The following is a 25,603-nucleotide window of genomic DNA, read 5'->3' on the forward strand; positions in this document are numbered from 1 at the left end:
GTCAATGTGTACATAACATGTGCATCCAAAAACTCGTAACTCATCATAATTAGGATGTGCACCAAAGAGAACATAATAGGGAGACAGATTTTCAAGGATAGGCATAGGGAGACGATTTATCACATGAGTGGCAGTATGAAAAGCTTCTGTCCAAAGACTAATGGGCAAATTACAACCATGCATCATACTCATTGCGCTTTCCACAATATGCCTATGTTTACGTTCAGCAATTCCATTTTGTTGCGGAGTGTACCGGCAAGAAACTCTACGATGTATCCCATTATCTTGAAGAAAATCTAAAAATTCTTTAGAGGAATACTCACCAACTCCATCACATTGAAGAATTTGAATGTTTTGGGAGAATTGAGTTTTAACATAGGCATGAAAGCGACGGAAGATGGGAAAAACCTCTGATTTGTGTTTCATAAAGAATAACCAGGTAAAACGAGAAAAATTGTCAATAAAAGATACATAATATTTGCTTCCCGAAGAGGAAGGATTGGGAGCTGAACCCCAAACATCAGAACATATTATTTCAAATGGCATGGAGGCTCTTTTATTTATTTGATGAAAAGGAAGTACATGACTTTTGCAGACCTGACAACTGGGACACATTTTATCCTTTAATGAAGGTGAAACAAACTCTGAAAGAAAACCATTGGACACTAACTTGTCAATAAATACTTGACTACAATGACCAAGACGAAAATGCCAGAGATCTGGCTTATTACATTTGGATATACTTAAGACGCTTTTGGAGACATGATCAGACTTGGGCTTCAGGACACTAGAGGCTAAATCTTCATCGAAGACATACATGTTTCCACGTCGCTCTCCTTTAGCGAACATCTCCTTTGTTTGAAGATCCTTGACAAAGACAGAAGTAGGAGTAAATTCCACAGATGAATCGGTAGAGTCAACAAGCTTAGAAACAGAGATAATATTTTTCTTTATATTTGGTGCATGAACAACATCAGATAAAGGAATAGATGACTCAGACAAGGGAATGAGAACATTGCCTATGTTTAAAATAGGGTGGTGAGTCCCATCTCCAGTTACAATATTAGATTTACCAAGATAAGGAGTCAAAGTAGAGAACTTACCTGCATTGCCAGTGACATGTGCTGCTGCCCCAGAGTCAACATACCATATTCCATCAGCATTCTATTTTAGATTCAAGTTGGTCATCGCAAATAAGAGAAGATCCTTAGCATCATCACTGACTCGAAATGTACCTGCAGTTCCTGAAGCAGCATTTCTATTATTTTGTGTTCTATTCCGATTTTGTGGATTGAACCAGCAGTTGGCTTTGATATGACCACGTTTGTTACACTGGTAGCACGTGGGAACATTCCTTGAAAAACTGACATTGAAACTTGGTGTAGGTAGTAACCCACGTCCACCCTGGGTTAGAGTTCCCCTGCCTCTGCCACGTCCTCGTGAACGATCAATTATTATTCCTGTGGCAAGAACCTCATGCGTAGATGGTTGTCTTGTTGAAGCATCAGACATGCTTTTCAGAGTCATTTCATACTGAAAGAGTTTGGCACGTAATTCTTCAAAACTGAGTAGCGTAGGTAGGCACAATAAAGATGTCACAAGAACATGATATTCTGGCCCTAGAGCATTCAGTGTCTGTTGCACCTTTTCTTTGTCTGACACTAGATATCCAACCATGGCTAACTGATCTGTAATGCTTTTGACTTGATTCAAGAATTCAATGATGCTCATTGCCCCTCTCTTTAACATTTGAAATTCGCGTTTGAGAAATTGGCCTTCGATATCTGAGAGTAGGTATGAGCTAAATTCTCCCGCAAAACTTTGGATGTGCAATCATCATGAATGGAGATTAGTACTTTTTGTGATAACGTGGAAGTGATGTATGCGACAAAGGCCTGATCGTGCTTCATCCAAGAAACAAATGCAAGATTGCGAACAATATTCGGCAATCCCCCATCCTCTTTGGCTTCGGTTGTGATGAATTCTGGAGGCATTGGAGTGGAGCCATCCAAGTGACCTGAAAGGTCTTGACTTCGAATGAAAGGAGCAATTTGCCTTTTCCAAGTCAGATAATTGTTTGTAGTTAGCTTTTTCGAAACTAGTTGCCCCAGGAAATTGGAAGAAAGACCCGAATTAGCTGAAGTATCCATTTGTAGGCTAATTGACAACCTCCCCTTTTTTTTTGAAAAAACACTAGTGGCAGAAACTTGGTTGTTTTATCATAAACTGACACAGTTGACAGAAATCGGCACAAGGTCACGACAAGAGAAATGGAAGCTCTATATATTTATATATATATATATATATATATATATATATATATATATATATATCCCCTTTTTAAGTGTATGGAAGATTGACAGAAGATGAATAAGGGATCAAAAGAATAGATTTTAAATGTATCAACAAGAAACAAAAGAATATCACAGACTAATCAATATCACAGGCAAATCAATATCACGACAGAAACTAGAAAGAGAGACAGAAACTAGAGATAACAGTAAACAGCCCCAGATCCGACGTGATCTATTCTTTAGACAGAAGACAGCACGTCAGATCAGACCTGTTCTTTGAACAGAAAGAGGCACCAGAGAAACAGCACCAGATCTGACGTGATCAGAGGCAGCACGTCAGATCTGTCCTTAAAGAAAAAAATAAATGGTAATAAGAAGTAGATTAAAAGCAGGAATAAAAGAAACCAGATCTGAAAGGAACCCAGATCTGTCGTGAAACAGAAAATAAAAGTGGGAATAAAAGAAAGAAAGAATAAAGAATAGAGAAAACCAAAGACGATCTGTTGAAGAAGATGATGTAAGGCTCGACTTGGCTGAAGAATCTGAAACTTGACTTGTTTCGGCTGAAGAGGATGAAGATGACTTGGCTGAAGGACTCGGCTGAAAAGGAAGAATCTTAAAGAGAAGGACTCGACTGGCTGAAGAAGATGGAGGCGTGTTATGACTCAGTTGGCTGAAGGAGGTGGAAGTGTGTTATGCCCAGACCTGTCGCTGCTCTGATACCATGTCAGATTTGCTGCATAAATCAAAGACGTGTGAGAGAGAGATTTGCTGTTGTTGGGAATCGGCAGCTTTGTTTTCTCACACAGGCTGCGTTAATACTCTATTAACATTAATAGGGTTACAATAATGTGTACATGGACAAAAGTGCCCCTGTATTAGTAACTTATATTACATTAAAATACAAAACCTAGAACGGATATGGGTCCTTTATTGAATGGATCCATATCCAGCCCACATTCTAATATATTCTAATAGATATATTTTTTTTATGGCATGTTTGGACTCTGCAGTAAGACCCAGCCGAGCTAGTGTCTTGGGCTGCGGGTGTGGCCTGATTTGGCCATACTTTGACAAGCCGTAGGCCCAGCCGAATCCATTCAACTGGCCTGGCCTGTTAAGCCCTTGGGGCCCAGCCGAGTGGCTCGACTGGGCAGCCTTGTGGGCCTTGCAAAAAAAATGTCTTTTTGTCGTTGGGGCTGTCAGCCATGCCCTGACAGCACACACAGACCCAGGCTGGGCCTGTGCATGCTGGCAGGCCCAACCGACAATCTCGGTCGGGCCTAACTCGGCTAGCCCAGGGCTGGCAAGGACCTGCCTGGCCCAGTCTGGGCCAGTCCAGATAGTCCGCTGACAGGCCTGGGCAGGATCTGTCCAACTCAGACCCTGTGACCAAGGTCGGTTGGGCTTGATCTGGAGCCCAGCCGACTGGGTCGGTTGGGTGGAGACCCCTTTAAAAAAAATGGACAGATTTGATCATACCAGATCTAGTATTGTTTTCTTTCAGATCTAGCTTTTGAAGATCTGTAATTTCTTATTTTCAAAACCAGCTCACGTTAAATCTGATCTGTTCTTTCCTCTATTGCCTTAATCGGTTAAATATCTATTCCTTCTAAAATCGTTTTCATTCTTCACCCCTATTTCTTTCTTTATTTTTCCTTATTCAGATTGATGTATTGCATCTTGGTTTTCCACAAAAGGAGTTTTGTTTCGGCATCTCATTGTTGTTGGGGCGATTTTTTCTTTTCTCCTCTATTTGACGTCATTTTTTTTTAATCATGCAATCCATTGTTCTAACATATTGGGCTTCATAAGAACCTGTGTTGTTGTTTTGGTACATAACCAGAACTAATATTTCAAAAAAAAAGGGATACACAGCACGGGATTCATAATCAAAGGTATTAGAAAGTTTGCAATCCAAAATTGAAGAATATGGATTCGTCCTCTACTCATTCTGGTCTTTCCTTTAGCTCTCTGAGTCAACTTGTTTCGAAAAAACTCAACCATTCAAATTTCTTGACTCAGAAAAGACAAATAATCCCTTTCATACGAAGCCAAGATCTTTCTGGGTATCTAGATGGATCAACTTCAGCCCCGCTTCAATTTATCACGCAGGAAATACAGGATGATAAAAGGGTTGTCTCATCTCGGATTATTCAAAATCCTGATTTCACGGCGTGGATGAAAAGAGACCAAGCACTAGTCGCGTACATCACTTCTACTTTATCACAGGAAATACTGATTGCAATTCCAGATTATTGTTCCGCCGCTGAACTATGGAATATGTTGGCTCAAACCTATTCTCAAATGTCGAAAGTAAAGGTTTTGTATCTCAAGCGAGAATTTCAGCATGTCTGTTGTGGAATATCTGAATAAGGTAAAAAGCATCCCAGATCAGTTGGCTCTTGTTGGATATGCGATCTCAGAGAGAGATAAGGTGCAGCAAGTTTTAAGCGGATTGAGAGCAGACTATCACGTTCTTGTCACGTCCCTTACATGCTTGCCCGTTTTACCCAGTTTTAAATATTTACGGGCTAATTTTTTATACTATGAGATCAGTTTGAAGAGCCTTTCCGATGATGATGGTGGACAACTTGACTCACAAAATGTTGGAGGAAATAATTATCGCGGAGGTAGAGCTCAAGCACGATATGGTGGATAAGGGGGGCGTGGGCTACTTACTACCCCAAACATGCCTCCTAATTCTCATGCAGAAAATCCAAGAAATATTCTTACATGCTTCCTATGTAATAAAAGGGAGCACATTAAAGTTGACTCTTGGTTCAATCCTCAGAACAAAGGCAAGAATCCTACTATTCAGTCAAAAAGGCAGACAGATGGGAGTAAATCTAGTGGAGATATAAAACAACTTTTATTGGCAGCTCTCTCAAAGATGACAATAGCACAAAATGACCAGGAAGTATGGTATATAGACTCTGGGGCAGCCACTCATGTCACGGGAGATGTAGGTAAACTCTCGAACTTATCTCCTTATTTCGATAAAGGCAGTATTGTCACTGGAGATGGAACTTATCATTCCATTTCTCACACTGAGAATGCCATAATACCCTTCTTGAATTCCTTCTTAAAATTGTCTAATGTTCTAGTTGCTCCTAATATCAAAAAGAACATTATTTCTGTATCTAAACTTGTTGATGATACACATTCTTTTGTCGAATTTACTCCCTCTTATATGTATGTAAAGGACCTTCAAACGAGGAAGACGTTCGCTAAAGGGGAGCGACGAGAAAACATGTATATCTTCAAGGAAGACCCTTTTGTTAGTGTTTTTGTTCTCGTCGTCTTAAAGCCTTCGTTGGAGTCCTATGAATCCTCTTCTAAGTGTCTTCTTAGTTTGTCTAAATGTAATAAGTCAAATCTTTGGCATAGTCGACCTGGCCACTGTAGTTCCTTTTTTGTTAAAAAACTTGTAAGAGATAATCTTATTTCCTTATCTGGTTTGAGTCCTATTTTTTATAATGAGAAATGTACAAGTTGTCAATTGTGCAAGAGTCATGTTCTTCCCTTCAATTCAATTAATAAAAGAACTTTAAGACCTTTTGAGATTATCTACTCTGATGTATGGGGTCCTGTACCTACTTGTTCTCTTTAGGGAAGTCGATACTATGTTGTTTTCATTGATAGTTATTCACGTTATACCTGGATTTACTTCATGAAACATAAATCTGAGGTTTTTCAATTGTTTAAAACCTTTCATGCCTTTGTCAAAACTCATTTTTCATCAAATATTATGAATTTTCAGTGTGATGGGGGAGGTGAGTATACTTCAAATTATTTTATTGCTTTTCTTCGAAACAGTGGTATAAGTCACAGTTTTCTGCTCGCACACACCGCAACAGAATGGTGTGGCTGAACGGAAACATCGTCACATTGTTGAGAGTGCGATGAGTATGTTGCATGAGAGTTATATTCCTATTGAGTTGTGGACAGAAGCTTTTCACTCTGCGGCTTATATTATAAATAGTTTGCCAATGGTCATTTTAGCAAATAAATCACCTTATTATACTCCTTTTTGGACAGCACCCAAATTATGATAGTTTATGAGTTTTTTGCTGTATTTGTTATGTGCATATTGACAAATCATTAAGAAATAAGTTTCAGGATAAAGCTTCTAAGTGCAGATTTGTGGGATATACGGATGATTATAAGGGATATCGTTGCTATGAGCCTCTGTCCAAGCGTGTTAAGATCTCTAGAAATGTGGTATTTAATGAGTAGAATTTTGAAGATGGTCATTCTTTACAAAATGCGTATCATAGTGTTGAAGCCTATTCTCCATGATTGAATGCCGAGTTGTTTGCTAACATCAATGGAGAGTGTTCATCAGATTGTAGTGTTGCTCCCATGCCTACTCTTGTACCAGATGAAACCTCTTGCACAACTCAGATCGAGATTGACAATTTGCCGCCCAAGGAGATTGAGAAGTTTTCAGGACCAATCTATATGAGAAGAGCAACAAAAAATATTCTCACCATTACTGATGTCATTGTTGATGAACCTGAAAATCATTCCTTTATCAGTAGATCAGAAAGAATTCAACACCCAATTCAGAGATGGGTTAGCTATGATAATTTTACTTTGGATTTTCAGTTATTTCTATCACAGGTTGAAAAGCAAGAAGAACCTACTAACTTCTATCTGGCAATCAAGTCACACAAGTAGATAGAGGCAATGAATGAATAAATGGAAGCGTTACATGAGTGTCAAACATGGAGAGTTGTTCCCAGACCCAAGGACAGAAATATCGTAGGGTCTAAGTGGGTTTATAAGATCAAGTATAAACCTGATGGGAGCATTGAACGACACAAAGCAAAACTTGTTGCACATGGTTTCACTCAAAAATATGGGCAAGATTATGATGAGACATTTAACCATGTGGTCAAGATGGGGACAATTCATATCATATTATCTTTAGTCGTTCATCATAAATGGACATTGAGTCAGATGGATGTGAAGAATGCTTTTCTTCATGGGGACCTTAAAGAAGAAGTTCATATGGAACAACCACCTGGATATGCAGGAGACCCTAAGGCATATGTTTGCAAATTGAAGAGAGCTCTTTATGGTCTAAAACAAGCATCACGGTCCTGGTTTGATAGTTTTTCCCTCAAAGTTCAAAATCTTGGTTTTCGCACATGCACTCTTGATCACTCACATTTTATCTTCGAATACGAGCATACAACCACATTCTTATTGATTTATGCAGATGACATAATTATCACGGGCAACTCTTGCAGTCATATCCAGAAAGTCAAAGAATTCCTAAGTCACAATTTTAAGATAAAGGACCTTGGAGAACTGAGGTACTTCCTTTTAATAGAAGTTGACAGGAAAGACAATGTGTTGACCCTAACACAACATATAGCTACTTCGAGTGTTTTACAGCAGAAGCTGAGTTCCCTTGATGGAGACTTATATGATGATCCTACCAGATACCAAAGTATAGTCGAAATGCTCCAATATCTTACCTTCACTAGACCAGATATTGTCTATTCTGTAAATCAAGTATCTCAATTTATGCATGAACCTCGAGCTGGGCACATGGATGCAGTTAAACGGATATTGAGATACTTAAAGGGCACAGTAGGAGATGGACTCGTTTAAAAGAGGAATCTTTTAGATAATGGAGCTCATAAAATCCTTATCTATACAGATGCAGACTGGGCAGGAGATCCAAATGAGAGAAGGTCAGTTTCAGGCTAATAATATACTACCTGATTTTTGCCTCCGAATTTCACTCAATTTTTTCTTGATTTTAAAGGTCAAAAACAAAAAGTTTTACAAATATTATTTGCCTCGTTTTGGTCTTGTCAATGGGTCCTGGGCCACGCCCAGACTCAACTGACGTTAACTAAAAACGAAGATTTCTATCGACTTACAAAATACTTAGCTAAAATTTCATAAAATGCAGAACTTAAACTATGGAAAAACACATGATATTACAATGAGTGCTTCCTTTTGCTGGTTTGAACGGAGTCACTGCAAATATTCAGTGTTTGTTCATCATGATAAGCATGACCCCACCATTGTTTCAGCTTATGCAGATGACATTATTATAACAGGGAACAGTGACGGCAATACAACAGTTGAAGGCTATTCTTGACAAACTTTTTAGCATTAGGAGCACTATAGCAAAACTATGTAACATGGAACACTAAAGCAACTCTCCAGCAGTGTCACTGATATAGCCGATGTTTTGAAAATAGTGTGATAATATCCACGATATCAAGTCGGCTGATATCATCTGCAAATTATCACAATATTTCAGAATATCGCCAATACATAAAATATTGTGATAATATCATGATATTTTTGGGAAAACTCATTTTTTAATATTTTAAGCACATATTCTATATTTTTTGTTTCTTTTATATGATAAAACCTTCTAAAACTTATTTCTTTATATTTTTGCAAGAAAAAACATGCAAGACCATTATTTTCTTATCTTTTTTCTTATTTCTTATCTTTTTTCTTATTATTTATATTTTTAAACTCCCAAGATTTTTAAACTTTTTAAAATCTCTTCATGAAATACCCTCGCCGAGAAAATACCTTGAACAATATAGGTGACTATGCTCTCTAATACATGCTCTAGTTATATCCTATGTAGCGTCAATTCATGAGGAGAGACCCCAAGGTACATGTTTCAACATGAGTACAGGTATAATTTTTACTTGGTCAAAGGGCTAGGGCCATTTCAATCCCAACCTTGACCCAACCCCAGAAGACCCCACCAACAACCCCTCCCTTTTGGCACCGAAGAGAGAGATAGAGAAGGTTGGTGGACAAAATAGGATTTCTATTTATGCCCAAGCTCTCTTCTCTATCTTTTTATCTTGAAACATCAAACCCCACCCCCACCCCTTTTCTCCTTTTTTGTTTCACTCAAAATATAAATATAGGCCCAACAAGCTTTCCTCAGCTTGTTTTCATCAATGTTACCCACACTCATAGTAATTATTGTGTCATACCCTCTGTATCAATACCCAAATTTGAACTTGTACCCTACCTATGCGACATAGAGTATATCAGTTGCTATCTAGGTTTCTCAGTTATATTACCTTAAAACTTGAACCAAATAAGGTGTCTATGTCCAACACTTGGCAATGGCATTGCTTGCTCTAAAGCTATGGATAGATAGTGCTTACCAGTACAGTAAAGCAGGCAAGTTGTTGAATCCTTCACAAATAAATGTTTCCTTTATGCATGTACGTGTGTCAAAGCTAGCATATAAGATCCTAACCCATAACTCCACCTACTTGGTGTTTTTGGCATCAACAAGAAAGACATTAAACAGAGGATGTTCCATGTGTACTGGACACAATTTGGCACATTGAAATATTGAAAACCAATCTAAATTTGGTGTTATTTCCAATACCTTAAAATAATGTGCATATTTTCTACCTATAATTTTTGTTTCATTTTTTTAATCCAACCATATTTTGGTGTCCTAGTAACCAGAGACAAAATTTAGCCAATTAGCATATAAGATTCAAATTCTCGCAAATGCCCATGTACTCAATGTCAGAACCATGGTTAAAGAGAGGGGTCCACAATGTGTCTCTGTGTGTGCATGTGGAGAGAGAGAGAAGGGGGAATGCAATATGTTAGCAAGCATCAGTTGAGTAGCAACCCAAATGCTCACACTGCCTAAACATGCTACCGGAGCAAATATCAATCACCAACATGATCAAATTCCTGAAACCTAAACAAGTAAAAAAACTGAAACCATGTTCTCCATACAAGGTAAAAGACAATACCAAATCTAATGATCAGCTTGACAGCACTTAAAATTCCAATTCCTTCAATGCCTGAGTAGAGGGAAAAACACATCAAAAAATTGACAAGTTGCACAGAATGAATGTCCAAAGGATAAGCATCAAGCTGATTATTTAAGACTATTAGACAAATATAAATACAGCATCAGAAACATGGTAACTGTATCAGTTTTCGCAAGTGGGAGAACTTAAAAAAAAAAGGAGCTTAAAGAAGAGAAAGCCACGAAAATATGCCAAAAGTATAAAGAATCAAAGACGATGCCAAAACAAATCCTTTTTAAGATTCTTTAATATTTTTGTACCCCATAAAAAAATTGTTTCTCTAAATGTTTTTGAAAACATGTAGCTATGGTGCCTTTTATAATGTAATTTAAACACAAGATTATGACAATATAGCTGATCTTTCAAGAGAGAGAGAGAAAGAGAGAGATCACTCTTGAATTATTCACAGTGACATACTTTTCACTTTGACTCCAAAATTTTAATGTTCTTCTGACTAGAGAATTGATTAATGAATTAAAAGTTGGAAAAGTACAATTGTCCAAATGAACTCTTCCAAGACAAGCAACATAAGAATTGAATAATGTTCTTCTTTATTGTCATATTAGAAAGAAAAGAGTTATTAAAAAGATACCCATGAAAAAAATATATATCTTGGACTTGCAGTAGTCTAGCATAACCTATAAATAAACATCATTTTCTTTTGCATCTGTTCATCTTAAATAATAATATAACATAACCTACACACACATACACACCGAATGGACCTACTTGGAGATATTGTGAGAGAAGGGAGAAGACAATTCTACAGCGCAAACCAGCCCCTCTATAGTGATAGGACTGGATGTCCACCTTGGTATTCTATTTATAATGAGAAACATGTCCAAATTACAATAGTACCTTTTGGTAGTTACATAACCAAAAGGGAAAACTTACAATACAAGAAAATCTTATTCAATATGGGAACTATTACAGGAATTACAACAGTAAATATCTCCCTATATCACTCGTCCAGTGATGGGACCAATCGGATCCTAGTTACGGGTTATCTACTGGATTTGGATCCATATCCAATTGACGTTCCTTCAGCCCCTTTCAAGCTATGCATGGTCTTGGTCATAAATAGCTTGTTCTTCAGCTCCCAACAGTGTACCTTCATAAGGGATTCGGTGAATAAATCTGCAATTTAATCTTTCCCTTACACAAATTGAGTCTTTAATTCCTCATTTTCAATCTTTTCCCATACAAAAGTATCAATTTCAATGTGCTTCATCTTTTTATGTTGAACGGGATTTATAGATACAACCACTGCACTTTTGTTGCCAGAGAACAAGGCAGACTTTGAAATAGGAAGTCCTACAGTGCCCAGTAAATTTCTATCCATGTGACTTCTAAAGCAATTGAAATTACTTCCCCTATGTTTCTGGATATGTACTTGATCTTGGAACTTTTTTTATTTGTTGCTACTCTAGGAAATAAAATGGTTTCCAAGATGTACCCAATATCCTAAGGTTAACCTTCTTGTTTTTAGGTCTCTTGCCCAACCCACATCTAAATATGAAACTACTTTCGAAAGCATTGTTGTAAGACTTTTGTTTTGAAACTCTATAAACAATTTCATCCAACATAGTGGCTTTGATATAACGAAGAATTCTCTTTACGGCTTCCATATGTGTTCTTGGTGCATGCATGAATTATGAAGCTTGATTGACTGGAAAGACAATATCTGCTCTAGTGAAGAACAAATACTGCAATGCTCCAACAAATCTATAATAGGCCTCAATCATGCAAATGTTTATTTATAGTTGTTGGAGTCATAGCAGGTTTGCAATCAGCCATACTTGATTTTTTTAACAAGTCTCTAGCATACTTATAACCAAGTTCCTTCATACGAAACCTTTCATGAAGTAATTATTTGATCTCTTGTATATGTACTTTGGAATTCCTTGTGACAACAAATATTATCTACATATAATAAAGTAATGGTGATGCACCTATCTTTTCTAAAGTCAAATAGAAAGCAACCAACTTGACTTCTATGGAAACCATACTCCCGTACCACATTGCCAAAACTTTCAAACCACGACCGTGAAGCCTGTTTCAGCCCATATATAGCCTTTTTTTAATCTACAGATTTTATGCACTGAATCTCTTTCACTATAACCCATTGGTTGTTCCATATATACTTCTTCATTAAGATTCCCATGTAAGAAAGCAGTCTTTGCATCCAATTGCTCAATGAACCAATTGAATATAGTTGCTAAAGAGAGTATTGTCTGAATCGTTTTCACCTTAACCAAAGAACTAAAAGTCTCATCATAATCTAGATCATATTCTTGTATATACCCCTTTGCCACAATACGAGCCTTATAACTCTCTCTAGAATGCTGCCAAATTTATATTTAATCTTGGAAATCTATTTGGATCCAACTACGTTCTTATCCAATGGGAAATCAGCCATCTCCCCTCTACCACACTTATGAAGAGCCTCAATTTCTTTATTCATAGCATCAACCAATGTGGATTATCTTTAGCTTCATTGTGAATATGTAGCTCATGGGAATCTATCATAGAAGCAATAAAAGTGTAGAATTCAACGGAAAAGCTTACAAACCATTCTACAAGCCGTGAAATTCTTGTTGATATTCTGTCTTGTGTTATAGGTTGAACCTTTGTGACATCAGGATCTGATTTTAATGCATTTTGCTTACAAGCATGCTACTGTGAGTTATTTAGATTATCCTCCTCTTGACAACCAGCATTTATATATTCATCATGAGATGACTGTTCTGCCGTGCTTGTATAAACTCTCATGCATTTGTAGATCTGTGTGGTTCATCACACAGTGTACTATTCATAATAGAAGTAGGTGTTGCAGTTTGTGTATTTGATTCAGCATTGACGTCATGAATATTGCTGTTTGTATTGATTGCAGGAAAGAATTCTCTTTCATAACTAGTACTGCCCCTCTATATACCTTGTCCCATAGAATTTAAGATTGGTTCTTCTACGTGCATACAGCCAAATTGCTCTGAAAACAAATTAGCAGCTGCTTTATCGGACACTTTATTCGCACTTCAAACCTTGTTTAATCAAACACCACATGCTTGGAAATAAAATAAAAAAATGGTATGAGAACGATACCAGCGATAACCCTTATAATAATCATTGTATCTCACGAATCTCCAAAATTCAACAAACCGATACAGAAATAAGATTACACTTGAATTGAGGAACACAAAAGGTATTAGAAAGACCCATTAATATGAGCCATGAGATCATGGCCTTGTATGAACAAAATAATTTGCTTCTTCCATACTAGAAAATTGGTGGAATCCATTTTTTTAGGGACAAGAATTGAGAATGATGAATTAAAAAAGATGACATATTATTATTGTTTGTCATGAACATATTACTATTGTTGGAGGCCATGAAATTTCGTGATCCAAATCTTATACAAATAAAGACCTTTTGACATTATATCTAAATTCCACGCTTGATTTAGAATTGATCTGGATAAAAGCCTTTCAGTACTATATTTGCAATCTAACCTTGATTCAAAACTGATCCAAATAAGAGCTTTCAGCACTATACCTGCACTCCAAACTTAATCTAGAATCAATCCAAATAAAAACCTTTTGGCACTATATCTACAATCTAAACTTGATCCAGGACTGATTCAGACCTTGCGGCTCTATATCCATGATCTAGAGTTGGTCCAGATTTTGATCGGAATAAAAACCTTTCAGCACTACATCTGATATCTAAGGATCCAAGATCAAAAACCCAAGTCCAAAATCCAAAGGTTTAGATGCTTAGGATTCCCAAATATAAACCAAATGAATTTAGGCAGTTTTTTTATATATGATAGAGATATGGATGATGTCACCTGACTGATGACATCAGCAAGGATTAGACTTGATTTCTAATCAGATCTGATTGCAGATCCTAAGGAGAAAGAAGAAGAAGAAAAAGAGAGAGCAAGGTTTCCATATCGTGTCATATTGTACGATATGGTACAGTATATATCATTACTTTTGGGGTTTACGATATGATACACACCCGTATCGTGATAGGAGTGTGTATCGTACCCGTATCGGGTGTATCATACGATACACCCTTGTATCGTGTCATATCATATGATACAGGGTGCACCGTCCAGGATACCTTCAACATATTTTAAAAAGGCCAAAAGTTATTTTTTATATTTTGGGTTTTAAATACTTTTTGAGAGCCGACTTCTCCATTTGTCTAGAGACCATTAGAAGTGCATTTCCATTGTTTTTACCCAAAGAAGTGGATTAAGGTAAAAAATACATTTTTACCATTTTTCAAATCAAGAAAATGGGTTAAGGTAAAAATCTTTATTATGAGTAAAATTACAAAGCTACTCTCCAAAAAAAATTGGCCTAGGGGGTGCTGCCCCCCGCCAACTTACTAGAAAGTTGGATCCGCAAAAATTAAAGATTTATATCAAGATAAAAATCAGGCCCCACACTCCTCCAACAAAGATGACATAAGATGATCCGGCATGGCAATGAGGCACTCAAGTAATGAGTGAAAACCGATTGAAAATCGAATGCAACTATTGTCATAATATTTTTGTTTATGTAATATTAAAGTATGAGTCGTGTGGCAAGTTCTTAATTGCAAGATATTTAATATTTTGCATTGTTCTTGTGAGATATGATGCAATATTATCTATGATTCTATATTAGTTGATGTTTGATGATGTCTTATGTAGCTCACAGAGACATAAATGCTTCATATGTGATTTTATGGTTGTATTCTGTGCAATTCATCATTATTTCATGTGATGATTTTTTTATAATGTTTACAATTTTTTTCTTGATTTTTTTTTATTTTTTAGATTTTTTCATTTTTTATTAAAAAATTATGAAATGTTTACGATATGATACAATACGATACGATACGGTGTTACTATTGGCCCGACCGATACAGGTAATGATACGCTACTTACAACCTTGATAGAGAAGATGAGAGATAAAGGGAGATTAAAGATAAGGGTTTAGGGCAGTGAACGATCAAATCAGATCAGATTTGGTTTTAGATCTCAACCCTGGACCTTAAAGAGAAAGAAGAAGAGACAATGATGAAGAATAGAAGAAGAGAGAGAAAGGAGAGGTTTAGAGAGGGATTCGGAGCAGATCAGTTAACTAGATCTGATTTCATATCTGAGATCATATTTAGTTTATAGACAGATCTGGTTTCAGATCTGTAACTCAGATCTGATGCTAGAAAGTAAAAGAAAGGATGGAGTAGAAAAGAAGAAGAAGAAGAAGCGAGAGAAGGATTAAAAAAAAAAGTTTAAAGGAAAACCTTCTCTGATACCAAGATAATTTCGAGAGAAGATAGAAGACATTTCTGCAGCCAAAACCAGCCCCTCTATAGTGACAGAGGTCAAATGTCCACCTTTGTAGTCTATTTATAATTAGAAACATGCCCACGTTACAATAGTACCCTTTGGTGGTTACATAACCAAAAGGGAAAACTCACAACACAAGAAAAACTTTTTCAATATGAAAACTATTACAAGAATTACAGCAGTAAATAGGTTAACACCGGTTAGGATTAAAGGTTTTCTTCATTTAGCAAAGTCATAAATAACTTCATCATTTTCGAAAGAAATGGAAAGCACATTAAAGAAAGCAAAGTAGGTCTCTTCACACTTTAGCCATCCATGGTCTGCAAAGAAAATTCATAAAAAAATGATTGGTAATGCACTATTAATCATATTCACAAATCTCAACGTGGGGAAAATTTGGTTGAGCGAAAACCTTGCTAAATTTTCAAATTGTAGTTTTTTCTTGAGAAAATCTTGCTATATATAAAAAGTATAAAAATATATAAAATGTGAATACAAATATAAATGGTCTAAAAATTCCAGAAAAACTGTTTTTATTGTGTTAATATAGCAATAAGACACACATTTTCTTCACACATCCAGCCATGGGCCCAATCAGATCCTGAGTCCAACTCATACACTAGATTTGGATCTGGATCTACATCCAATGCACATTCCATCACTTGGGACATCAAAAAAGAGATGATCTAGATCTAAATCCAATGCACATTCCATCACTTGGGACACGACAGTGGTCACTCTAACTAGGAAAAGAGAAAGGTCCGGATGATGCTCATAGGCATTCCAATGGACGATACTCTGTCTCTCTCTCAGTGGTTGTAATATCGTGTACTTTTTCATGGCTTTTAAATTCGAAAACTATGAAATTTTGGCTAAGTACTTTACTGAATATGATAAAAATCATGGAAAATACCCTTGAAAGTAGGTGACATCAGTTGGGTCTGGGTGTGGCTGAGGACCCACTGAGAAGACCAAGACAAGACAATTAATATTTGTAAAACTTTTTTTAACCTTTAAAATCGAGCAAAAAACACGTTAAATTCAGGCAAAATTCAGAGGCGAAAATCAGGTAAGTATATTGTTAGATGCGTCTCGTAATTGCGAGAACATTGGTATTTCGTTTTTCTGAAATCGGGTAACGGTTGACACGAAAATCGTGTTTTTTAAAAATGACCCACCTCTATTTTTACATTTTTCTAGATTAGATCGGACTGGATCTAATCTGTTTGATCCAGGTTGATATGGACCTAGACCCAGTCCAGGACCCATATTAACTAGGATTTGGTCCAGGTTGGATCCATATAAATTTTGGATATGGATTTGGATCTTGGATCTAAATCCAAATCTGAGATCCATGTATAACCAATTTAAAGGTTAAATTGAGTAAAATCCTATCACGAGGACTTCCAGAGGGGGCGACACCCTTTGGGATATTCTTAAAATTAATTATTTAATAATTAAATATCAAATAAATAATAATATATAATAATTAAATAAATTTTAAAAATTTTAGTGGATAAGGTGGAGTTCTACATGAAGTAGAACTTTACCTAGATGGATTCTCTAGAGGGGGTGTCACCCTCTAGATAAACCCCTAATTAAATAATATAAAGAAAAAGGAAGAAGAGATAATGAGAGGATAAACCTCCAGAAGAGATAGAGTTCTACCTTTGATAGAACTCTATTCTCTAAAGGAGAAATCCTCTAGAGAGAGTGTCACCATCTAAACGGGTCCTTTAGATAAAAATCAAACAAAAAATAGTTAGAGATAAAACAAAAATAAAATAAATAAATAAATAAAATATTCTAGACAGGTTATAAAAAGGAGTTTTTTTCTCTCTCTAGAAACACGTAAAAGAGAGAAGGAAAGAGAGGAAGGAAGAAGAAGAAGAAGGTGAGAAAAGGAGGAAGATCCATCATTTTCACCCAACATCCATCGTTTTTACGGTCTATTTTCACTTCCAAAATAAGGTACAGGTTTCTCTCTAAGTCTTACAAAAAGAAAATGGCGTAAATCTGAATTGATGTATATATATATGAGGAAAAAAGAAAATTTTGAAATTTAATTCAAAAATACATCTATATGTATATATAATATCGATTATATACATATATATATATAGGTTATTTCTTGTGATAATCGATTTCTCCTGTGTGCACAAATCTGGAAATATATGTAAATATATTTTCAAATTTGGCGATACTTACGATTTTAATTTTTACATGGGAAAAAAAATAAAGGAAGCATGTAGATAGATTTTTTTGATATTTTGTTCATGCTCATGTGATTGCATGTAATCTATGGTTACCGAGTGTATCCTATGTTGAATATATATATATATATATATATATATATATATATATATATAAATAAATTTTGGCCCTACCGATTTTGGCATAGGCATGTTTTTGTTACTTGTGTTCAATGAGAATATCGACACATGTAACATGTTTATTTTTGCATGAGCTTGTTTCCTTGTTGAAAATACTTTACCCAGCCGATTTCCTGTGTTCAAGGCTATTTTGGATTGGTTGTGATCAAACAGATGATCTGAACACTTAATTTCATACACAACTTTGGGGTATGATGTTTGACATCACTTGGATTAGCATCAAAACATTGCAAGATGTCAACATGTTTGTTGCTGTAAATTCTTGTTTTGAGAAGTTATCAATCTGTTATTAAACTCATTTTGTTTGACTGGTAATCAAATTTAATATGCATTACTATGGATTGTTATTAAACTCATTTTGTTTGACTGATAATCAGATTTAATATGCATTACTATAGACTGTTATTAAACTCATTTTGTTTGACTGATAATCATGTGATAGGTGTATTTGCTGATTATGCATATCAAACTTGTTTTGCTGTTATACATATCAAACTGTTTTGTTGTAATGCATATCAAAATGTTGTCAAACCTGTTTTCGGCTGCATATAGCTCATTTTTGGCGAGCTGACAGGGGCAGTCGGGTTGCAGCTGTGTGCAGCCATAGGTGTTGTTCAGAGCACACTACTGAGCATGCATATCAAACTGTTTGTTTTAGATGCTGTTGAACCTGTTTCCGACTGCATATAGCTCGCTTTTAGCGAGCTGACAGGGACAGTTGGGCTGCAGTTATGTGCAGCCATAGGTGCTGTTCACAGCACACTGCTGAGTAATGTTGACAGCATGCTGCTGTGCACTTTGGCAGCACAGCATGCTGCTGGCAACATGATGCTGCTTGCTTTAGCACAGTAGTGGCATGCAGCTGACAGCATGTCATGGCGCTGGATGCTACAATATATATAGTGCACAGTTTTTGCACATGAACCAGATTGCATGTTTCATGTGTGAATACCAGAATCCATAATGAGTGGTGTGAACAGGTTTACACTTGTGGACAAAGTTTAGTTGTCTAATGATGTGCAACCTGAACAGTTTCGCAGTGTTCAGGCTCACATTCGTCTCGGCTGTAGGATTATGCATCCAACCTCATATTTTGATTGGATATGTATGCTCATGTAATTGAATATCATGTTGGCATAAATATGTATATCATACGCATGTAATTTCTGAAATTATCTTGATGTTTGCATAAATATGATCATGTGCATGTTTGGATGTTATGCATGAGAAAGATCATAATAGTGTGTGTTGCAAGCATTTGTTCACATGCATATGCAATTGATTTTATGTGCATTCTTGTTGTGTGATTGAATGTGCATTATGAATATGTTTTGAAACAAGTGCCTTGCATGTTCACTAAAATTTTGCATTAGATGCATAAATCACTTTGAGATGCTTTTGTAGTCAGATGTGAACCATTGCAAACCATGTTGGCTACGAGCGGGTGTTGCTCCAATGTTATTGAATTTATTTATCTATTGCAAAATTTATTTTCTGAAAAAATTTTGTTTTCCAAAATTAATTGCATTGTTAAAAATGTAGCAGGTCAGGGCCCTAGTTGGGTTTTGCATGTGGATTTGCAAAACAGTTCTTGTGTAAAGAACTTGAAATTTATTTAAAATGGTAAAAGAGACTAAACAGTGTAATTAATCTATTCCTTGATATCATTTTCACAATGTGAGAATCTTGGATAGCAGTCATAGGAAACTGTGAAGATACTAAAACTTCGTGTGCGATTGTGCCCCTAAACCTGATGTGGCGGTTCACATCCCGGCCACGATTTTAAGAAAATTTCAGTCACTTCGCCTAGGGGGGGTGTTGACTCAGATGTAGTTATTAGTGTACCAAAAAAGTGGCGTCAATTATTGAAGAATTTCATTGATGTCCCAGCATTAGGTGAAGATTCCTAATGTTCCGATAGAAGGTGAGGAATCCTGATATTAGTCGAAGAACGAGTGTGAAACTCAGTAATAAAATAGAAATTATGTGTTAAGCTACAACTAGGAACCTAACTTGGACTTCGAGAATGTTGTGCCCATTTTGAGTATTCGCGGGTTTAAGAAAAAATGCAAACTAAAATTGTGTGCATTTGATAGAAACATACATACAAAAGTAACTCTGAAAAATAACTTAAGTTATTCATGCATGTGCATTGAATCAAACATTTTTAATGTTCTGCATTAGTTCATGCATATATTCTGTCTCGCATGATATTAGTTATTGCATTATACTTGTTTTAAATGCTTAAATGGTAAGTTGATTATGAATATTGTTGTTATGATATTCTTCTGAAATTATGCATGAATTTAGTTTATGTTATTTCTTTTCTTTTTGGATTTTTAGAGGAATTCATACAAAGGACTTTGGTTCTTACCCCGTCTTTCAAAACTGTTTTTTTTTTTCCAGGACCGGGTACACAGTGATGAGACGACTTGCTAGATGGAGCCTGCGAGATTAGCGTGACATGTTCTGGGTTCTTGACAAAGTGTTTATGCTTATGACATTCATTTCATTGATTAATAAAGTTGTTCACTCTTTCATCGATTCAATGCATCATCTCTTGTGGTTTGGTATATGTTAAATTTGTGAGACCCCGAATCCTTGGGCTTTGTTTCTGCAATTATTTTTAAAAAAAAAATATTTTCACTTTTTACGAGGATAAGTTGGGATCGTTACAGAGGCCAACAACCCCCACAATCTACTCTCATCCACACAGGCCCCTTGTCTTGTTCTATATGGGTGTGCATGTATGTGTGCATGCTTGAAGAACAATCTCTAGTTTTGAGAGAAAAATTAAAGAAACTACATATTAAGGTTGAGCATCCAGACCTGGAATGTTATCAACTCTGTCACCAGCAAGTCCCATGACATCAACAATTTGATGAGGTTTGAGAGCACCAAACTTTTTCGCAAAATCTTCAACTCCAAACGATACCATTCTGTGAGCATCACCCATAAATATGATAAGCACATAGATCTAAAGCAGCAAAATTCAATTTAGATTTAAGTATGAGATAATCATACTAGATGTGCCAATAGAAGAGTTACTTTTTTTAAGAGAAGAAAATAGAAGAGCCAAAAATAAAGTTTTTGCATGTTAAACTAAAAATACTCTCTCTCTGACACACACACATACATACATCCACATATATAAAGAAGCAAACATACATATGTATGTATATATGCATATATAAGCAAGCAAACATACATATGTATGTATATATGCATATGTACTTATTAATGTAAGTATACGTGTATGTTTTGTGTATGTTTTGTGTATGCTTGCGTACATAAAAAAAACAAGTGTAACTTGCTTTTCCAAAACTGGCAAAAATCTTAAAATCAATGAACCCCAATGGAAAGAGAAAAGTAGAAAGTGGCGCTGTTCCAACACAATGAACATTCTTTCAAAAGCAACAGTACTAACTCTTTTAGCAGGAAAAAAAAAGTACTAACTCAGATCCTTTTGGAGCAATTCGTAGAAGGCGAAGTGAAGGAGATAAAATCTGAAAAAAGTCTTTGTCAGGAGAAGCAATCCGCACCTGTGGCAAAGAAGCCCATATAATCATAGCTAAATCAGTAATAGCATACAATGAAGTTGAGCATAAAACATTTGAAATAGTTATGAGCAGCCCAAGGACCATTTAGACTTTGAAAATTAAATTAACATAGTTATAATACAGTGCAATAAATATTTACCAAATAAACTGACATATGTATCACAACAATAAAGCATTTCATGTGAAAGGTTTAAGAATAAAAGTGAACATTTTAAGTGAATAAGGTACAGGGAAAAATAGATGATAATCACATTATTGCTGCACTACTGCTCCAGGACTTCCTTGATAAGCCCCTCTTCCACACACACATACAGATAGTAGGGGCGTCAACGGGTCGGTTTTACCCGGACCAAACCCTATAGGGTCTGAGTATGATGACAAATAAGAAGACAAGATTAAAACCTGAGTATGGACCTGAAGGTCCGATTAATACATGGACCCGGGTATAGTTTGTGAAATTTTATACCAGACCCAGGCCCGACCCAATTTCCGATTAAGACCCACAAATTTTCAATGTAAAAATGATAAAAAAAATTATTTTACCAGGTATGGTCCGAGTCTGGTTCATGTAGTTCTTATAGGGTCCGGGTATGGTTTCTCTTATAGTGGACCCGATCAGACCCGAGTCCAGATCCGATACCATAACCCGAAAATCTGGTCCAAGTCTGGTTCCACCTGGGTCCGAACCAAACCCGACCCGTTGACACCCCTAACTGATAGTGATACTGATATGAGTGAGGTAGTGAGTGTGTGTGTGTGTGTGAGGCTTAGTTGTCAAAAGCTCTAGTCGGAGCCTAGGCACCCCTAAAAGGACTAGTCTGAGCTTAGGCAGGACTAGTCGGCTTAGGCGGGACAAAAAAAATAAAACATCAAGAAAAGCAAAAATATTACAATAAATAGTTAAATTTAGTAACAAACATATGATTTTAACTGTGAATGAAGTACATAATTCAATATAACATGTCGCAACATTTGTGAAATTGCATAACATTGAACATAAAACATATATATAGGGATAGATAGAGACTGGGGATTATCCTACCCCCTGTTTCGTTAGGTCACTGTTAGGACCCTTCAAAAAACATAGTTTTAGATGTTTCATGTTTGATCGGAACCATTAGATGTGTTTATCACTGTTTACTACATAGAGAACATGTAATTGATCAAGCATTTTTATGCTAAGATGTGTATTTTAAAGAGGTAAAACAAATCATCAGTAGAAATCATACTAAAATTTCATGATAAAATGTTCACATTTTTAAATCAAATCATAGTGAAACAACGCTTAATTTTTAATAAATAAACACATCGAAGGGTTCAAATTGAACATAAAACACCCAAGACTTTGATATTTGGAGGGTCTTAATGGTGACCTAAAGAAAAAGGGGACAAGATATCCTCGTTCTCATATACATATATATAGAGAGAGAGAGAGAGAGAGTAATGTGCTTGTTCTGCCCTGTTAGGCCCATTAAAAAATCATAGTTTGCGGTATTTTTTCTCACATCTAACACCATAGATGTGATATATAGGTTTTGTTTAGTGGGAACTAGCTTTTGAATCACCAGAAACTGACCTGTACACAGGTTTTTCCAAAATCAATGGCTATGAAGTCATCAAATTTTCTGCCTCATAAAAACACAACTTTCGTCAAAAAACATGATCCAAGAGTTGATTCCCACTAAATCGAGCATGATCAACACATCTAACGATTCGGATCTATCATAAAACACTTCAAACTATGGAGCCTAATGGGGCAGAACGAGAAAAGGGGGCCTAATATGTTCAGTTCTCATATATATATATAGGAAACCCGTATCTTCGAATGGGTTTTCCTTCGAACTCGTTCAAACGCGCGATGCAATGCCGCGTGCTCTTTTTTTTTTCAAAAAGACAAGATTTAGCGGTAGTTTTGTATCGCCACTTCATCTCTGCTTTTCGCCCAGATATTTAGCAGATGTCAATACCGACGCTAAATCTCTTGAGCGCGCAAAAAAAAAATGATGCAGTGTCATCATTTGATCGCGTGCAATCAACGGCGACGCTTCATCCAATGTATCTTCAAACACTTTATGTGTTTGAAGATACGGGTTACTATATATATAAATGAAAAAACAAAATTTTATATATATACATGTGCGCGCACATGTGTGTCAAAAACACAGACATACTTTTAGGACCTGAGCCCTAGGAAAATCGGTCCAACGGATTTCGGCAAGCAAGGTGAATGAAGCACGGCTCGAGCGAGGGAGGCGCACACCACAAGAGAAGTGGGCAGCATGGGGAGGAGAGAGAGAGAGAGAGGCATCTCTCCTGGACAGCTGCATAGAGGGGGAGTCATGGGGAGATCAGTCTTACGAATTTTGGCAAGTAGGGGGTGTGAAGCACGGCTCGAGCAAGGGAGGCACGCACCACAAGGGAAGCGGGCAATGTGGGAAGGAGAGAGAGAGGTGTCTCTTTCGGACGGCTGCACAGAGGAGGGTGTTTGGTAGCAGGGGGTCGAGGGCAAGGAAGAGAGGAAAGGTGCTCCCTTCAATCAATGATGGGCGTGAAAGAGAGGCGAGAGAGAAATACGTTCCCTCAGTGAACAAGAACATGAACCAGAACGAAGCTTAGTGAAATCTCTGAATAAACTTTATTGAAAAATAACTAAGTTGGGTACATATTTTTATAGAATTACAAAAGGGCAAAAGAGTAAAAACAAAAAAGAGCTTCCCAACCTAAATGGGACTCTAGGCTGGTCGACCAGCACAATCACAACTTGGGAAGGACTCCAGGCTGGGCAGGTTTCCCTGCACAGTCCCACCAGAGTGGGACTCCAAGTTGGGTGGGTTTTCATGCACAGTCCCAACCAGAGTGGGATTCCAGGCTGGGCAGGTCCTCTGGGTTGGAGTCTGGGACGGCTTCCCTGGATGGGCTCTAGGGCGGGTTGGATTCGTAACAATCCACCCCTCTCAAACACGCCTTGCCTTCAAGGCAAGAACTCTAGATATTGAGCCACTAGCCGGTCTTCCTCTTCCCAGGTCGCTTCGTCAACTCCACTCTCGGTTCACTGAACTAACACCTCAGTGATTAAGCGACCATCCTTCTGCCGCCTTCTTTTTCCAAGAATCCTAGGAGGTTGAGGCAAAGTATCTCCGAGATCAGGCAGGGCCGGATGCCCGTCGGGTTGCTCTCCATTATACGGCTTATGGCATGAAATATGGAACACAAGGTGCACTTGGGCTCCTGCGGGAAGATCCAAACGATAAGTCATTGTCCTGACCTTCTCCAAGACGGGAAAAGGCAAATATAAGCGGTGTGTCAACTTGTGTTGTTGTACTCGACGTATTGTACCTTGTCGGTGGGGCGACAACTTGAGGAGTACAAGGTCACCCACCTAAAATTGTCGCGGGTGATGCTTCTGGTAGTACGCCTGGTAGTACGCCTGCTTCATCCTTTCTTGAGTTGCAGGCATGTTCCATTGTAGTAGCCACAAGAGGTAGTCTCTTTCTAGCAAGGATGCTTCTATTGCATCAGCCCAAGCTGCCCCACCCACATATTCAGCTATGGTCAGAGGATATCATCAATACACAGTCTGGAACGATGTCACCTGTATGGCGGAGCGGTAGGTTGTGTTGTAGGACCACTCGACCTATGAAAGGAGCCTCACCCACACCTTGGATCTGTCACTCACAAAGGCACAGAGGTAGTCTTCCAAACACATGTTCAGTACCTCGGTTTGGTCTTCCGTTTGGGAATGGTAGGCGGTACTCATGGTCAGTTTTGTTCCCTGCAAATAAAAGAATTCCACCCAGAAAGTACTGATGAACACCGGGTCCCTATCGTTGACGATGGTACAGGACATTCCATGCAAGCAGAACACCTCTCGCACAAACAACTCGACGATGGACTTGGAAGTGTACAAGTGAGTCATGGCTAGGAAGTAGTTGTACTTGGACAGACGGTCCACAACTACCATGACAATGGACTTTTCCAGCACAAAGTCCATTAATATGTCCTCCCAAACGCGGTTTGGTACAGATAAGGTCTACAACAACCCCACAGGGGAGGCCACCTCGTATTTGACTCATTGGCACACATTACAGTGTCCCACAACCTACCAAACTTGTTTCTTCATCCCCTTCCACACAAATTCCCTGCTCAAACTTCGATAAGTTTGGCGGATTCC

The 25,603-nt window shown here is 37.2% G+C and overlaps 1 protein-coding gene across 5 annotated transcripts in view; it reads right to left on the minus strand.

Moving 5' to 3' along the window:
* Positions 1-25,603, minus strand: part of LOC149840972 (5'-3' exonuclease family protein) — a 92,895-nt gene that overhangs the window by 23,744 nt on the left and 43,548 nt on the right. For all 5 annotated transcript variants that reach the window (XM_090003508.1, XM_090003507.1, XM_090003506.1 and 2 more), the window contains 3 exons: positions 21,329-21,414; positions 20,702-20,811; positions 10,076-10,126 (listed from right to left, as the gene is read on the minus strand). In XM_090003508.1, the coding sequence (XP_089859634.1) occupies positions 10,076-10,126; positions 20,702-20,811; positions 21,329-21,414 (247 nt within the window). The remainder of the gene's footprint in view (positions 1-10,075; positions 10,127-20,701; positions 20,812-21,328; positions 21,415-25,603) is intronic.

The sequence above is a fragment of the Nuphar pumila genome, chromosome 4 (assembly GCF_984573655.1).
Source record: "Nuphar pumila chromosome 4, dmNupPumi1.hap1.1, whole genome shotgun sequence".
Classification (NCBI taxonomy): domain Eukaryota; kingdom Viridiplantae; phylum Streptophyta; class Magnoliopsida; order Nymphaeales; family Nymphaeaceae; genus Nuphar; species Nuphar pumila.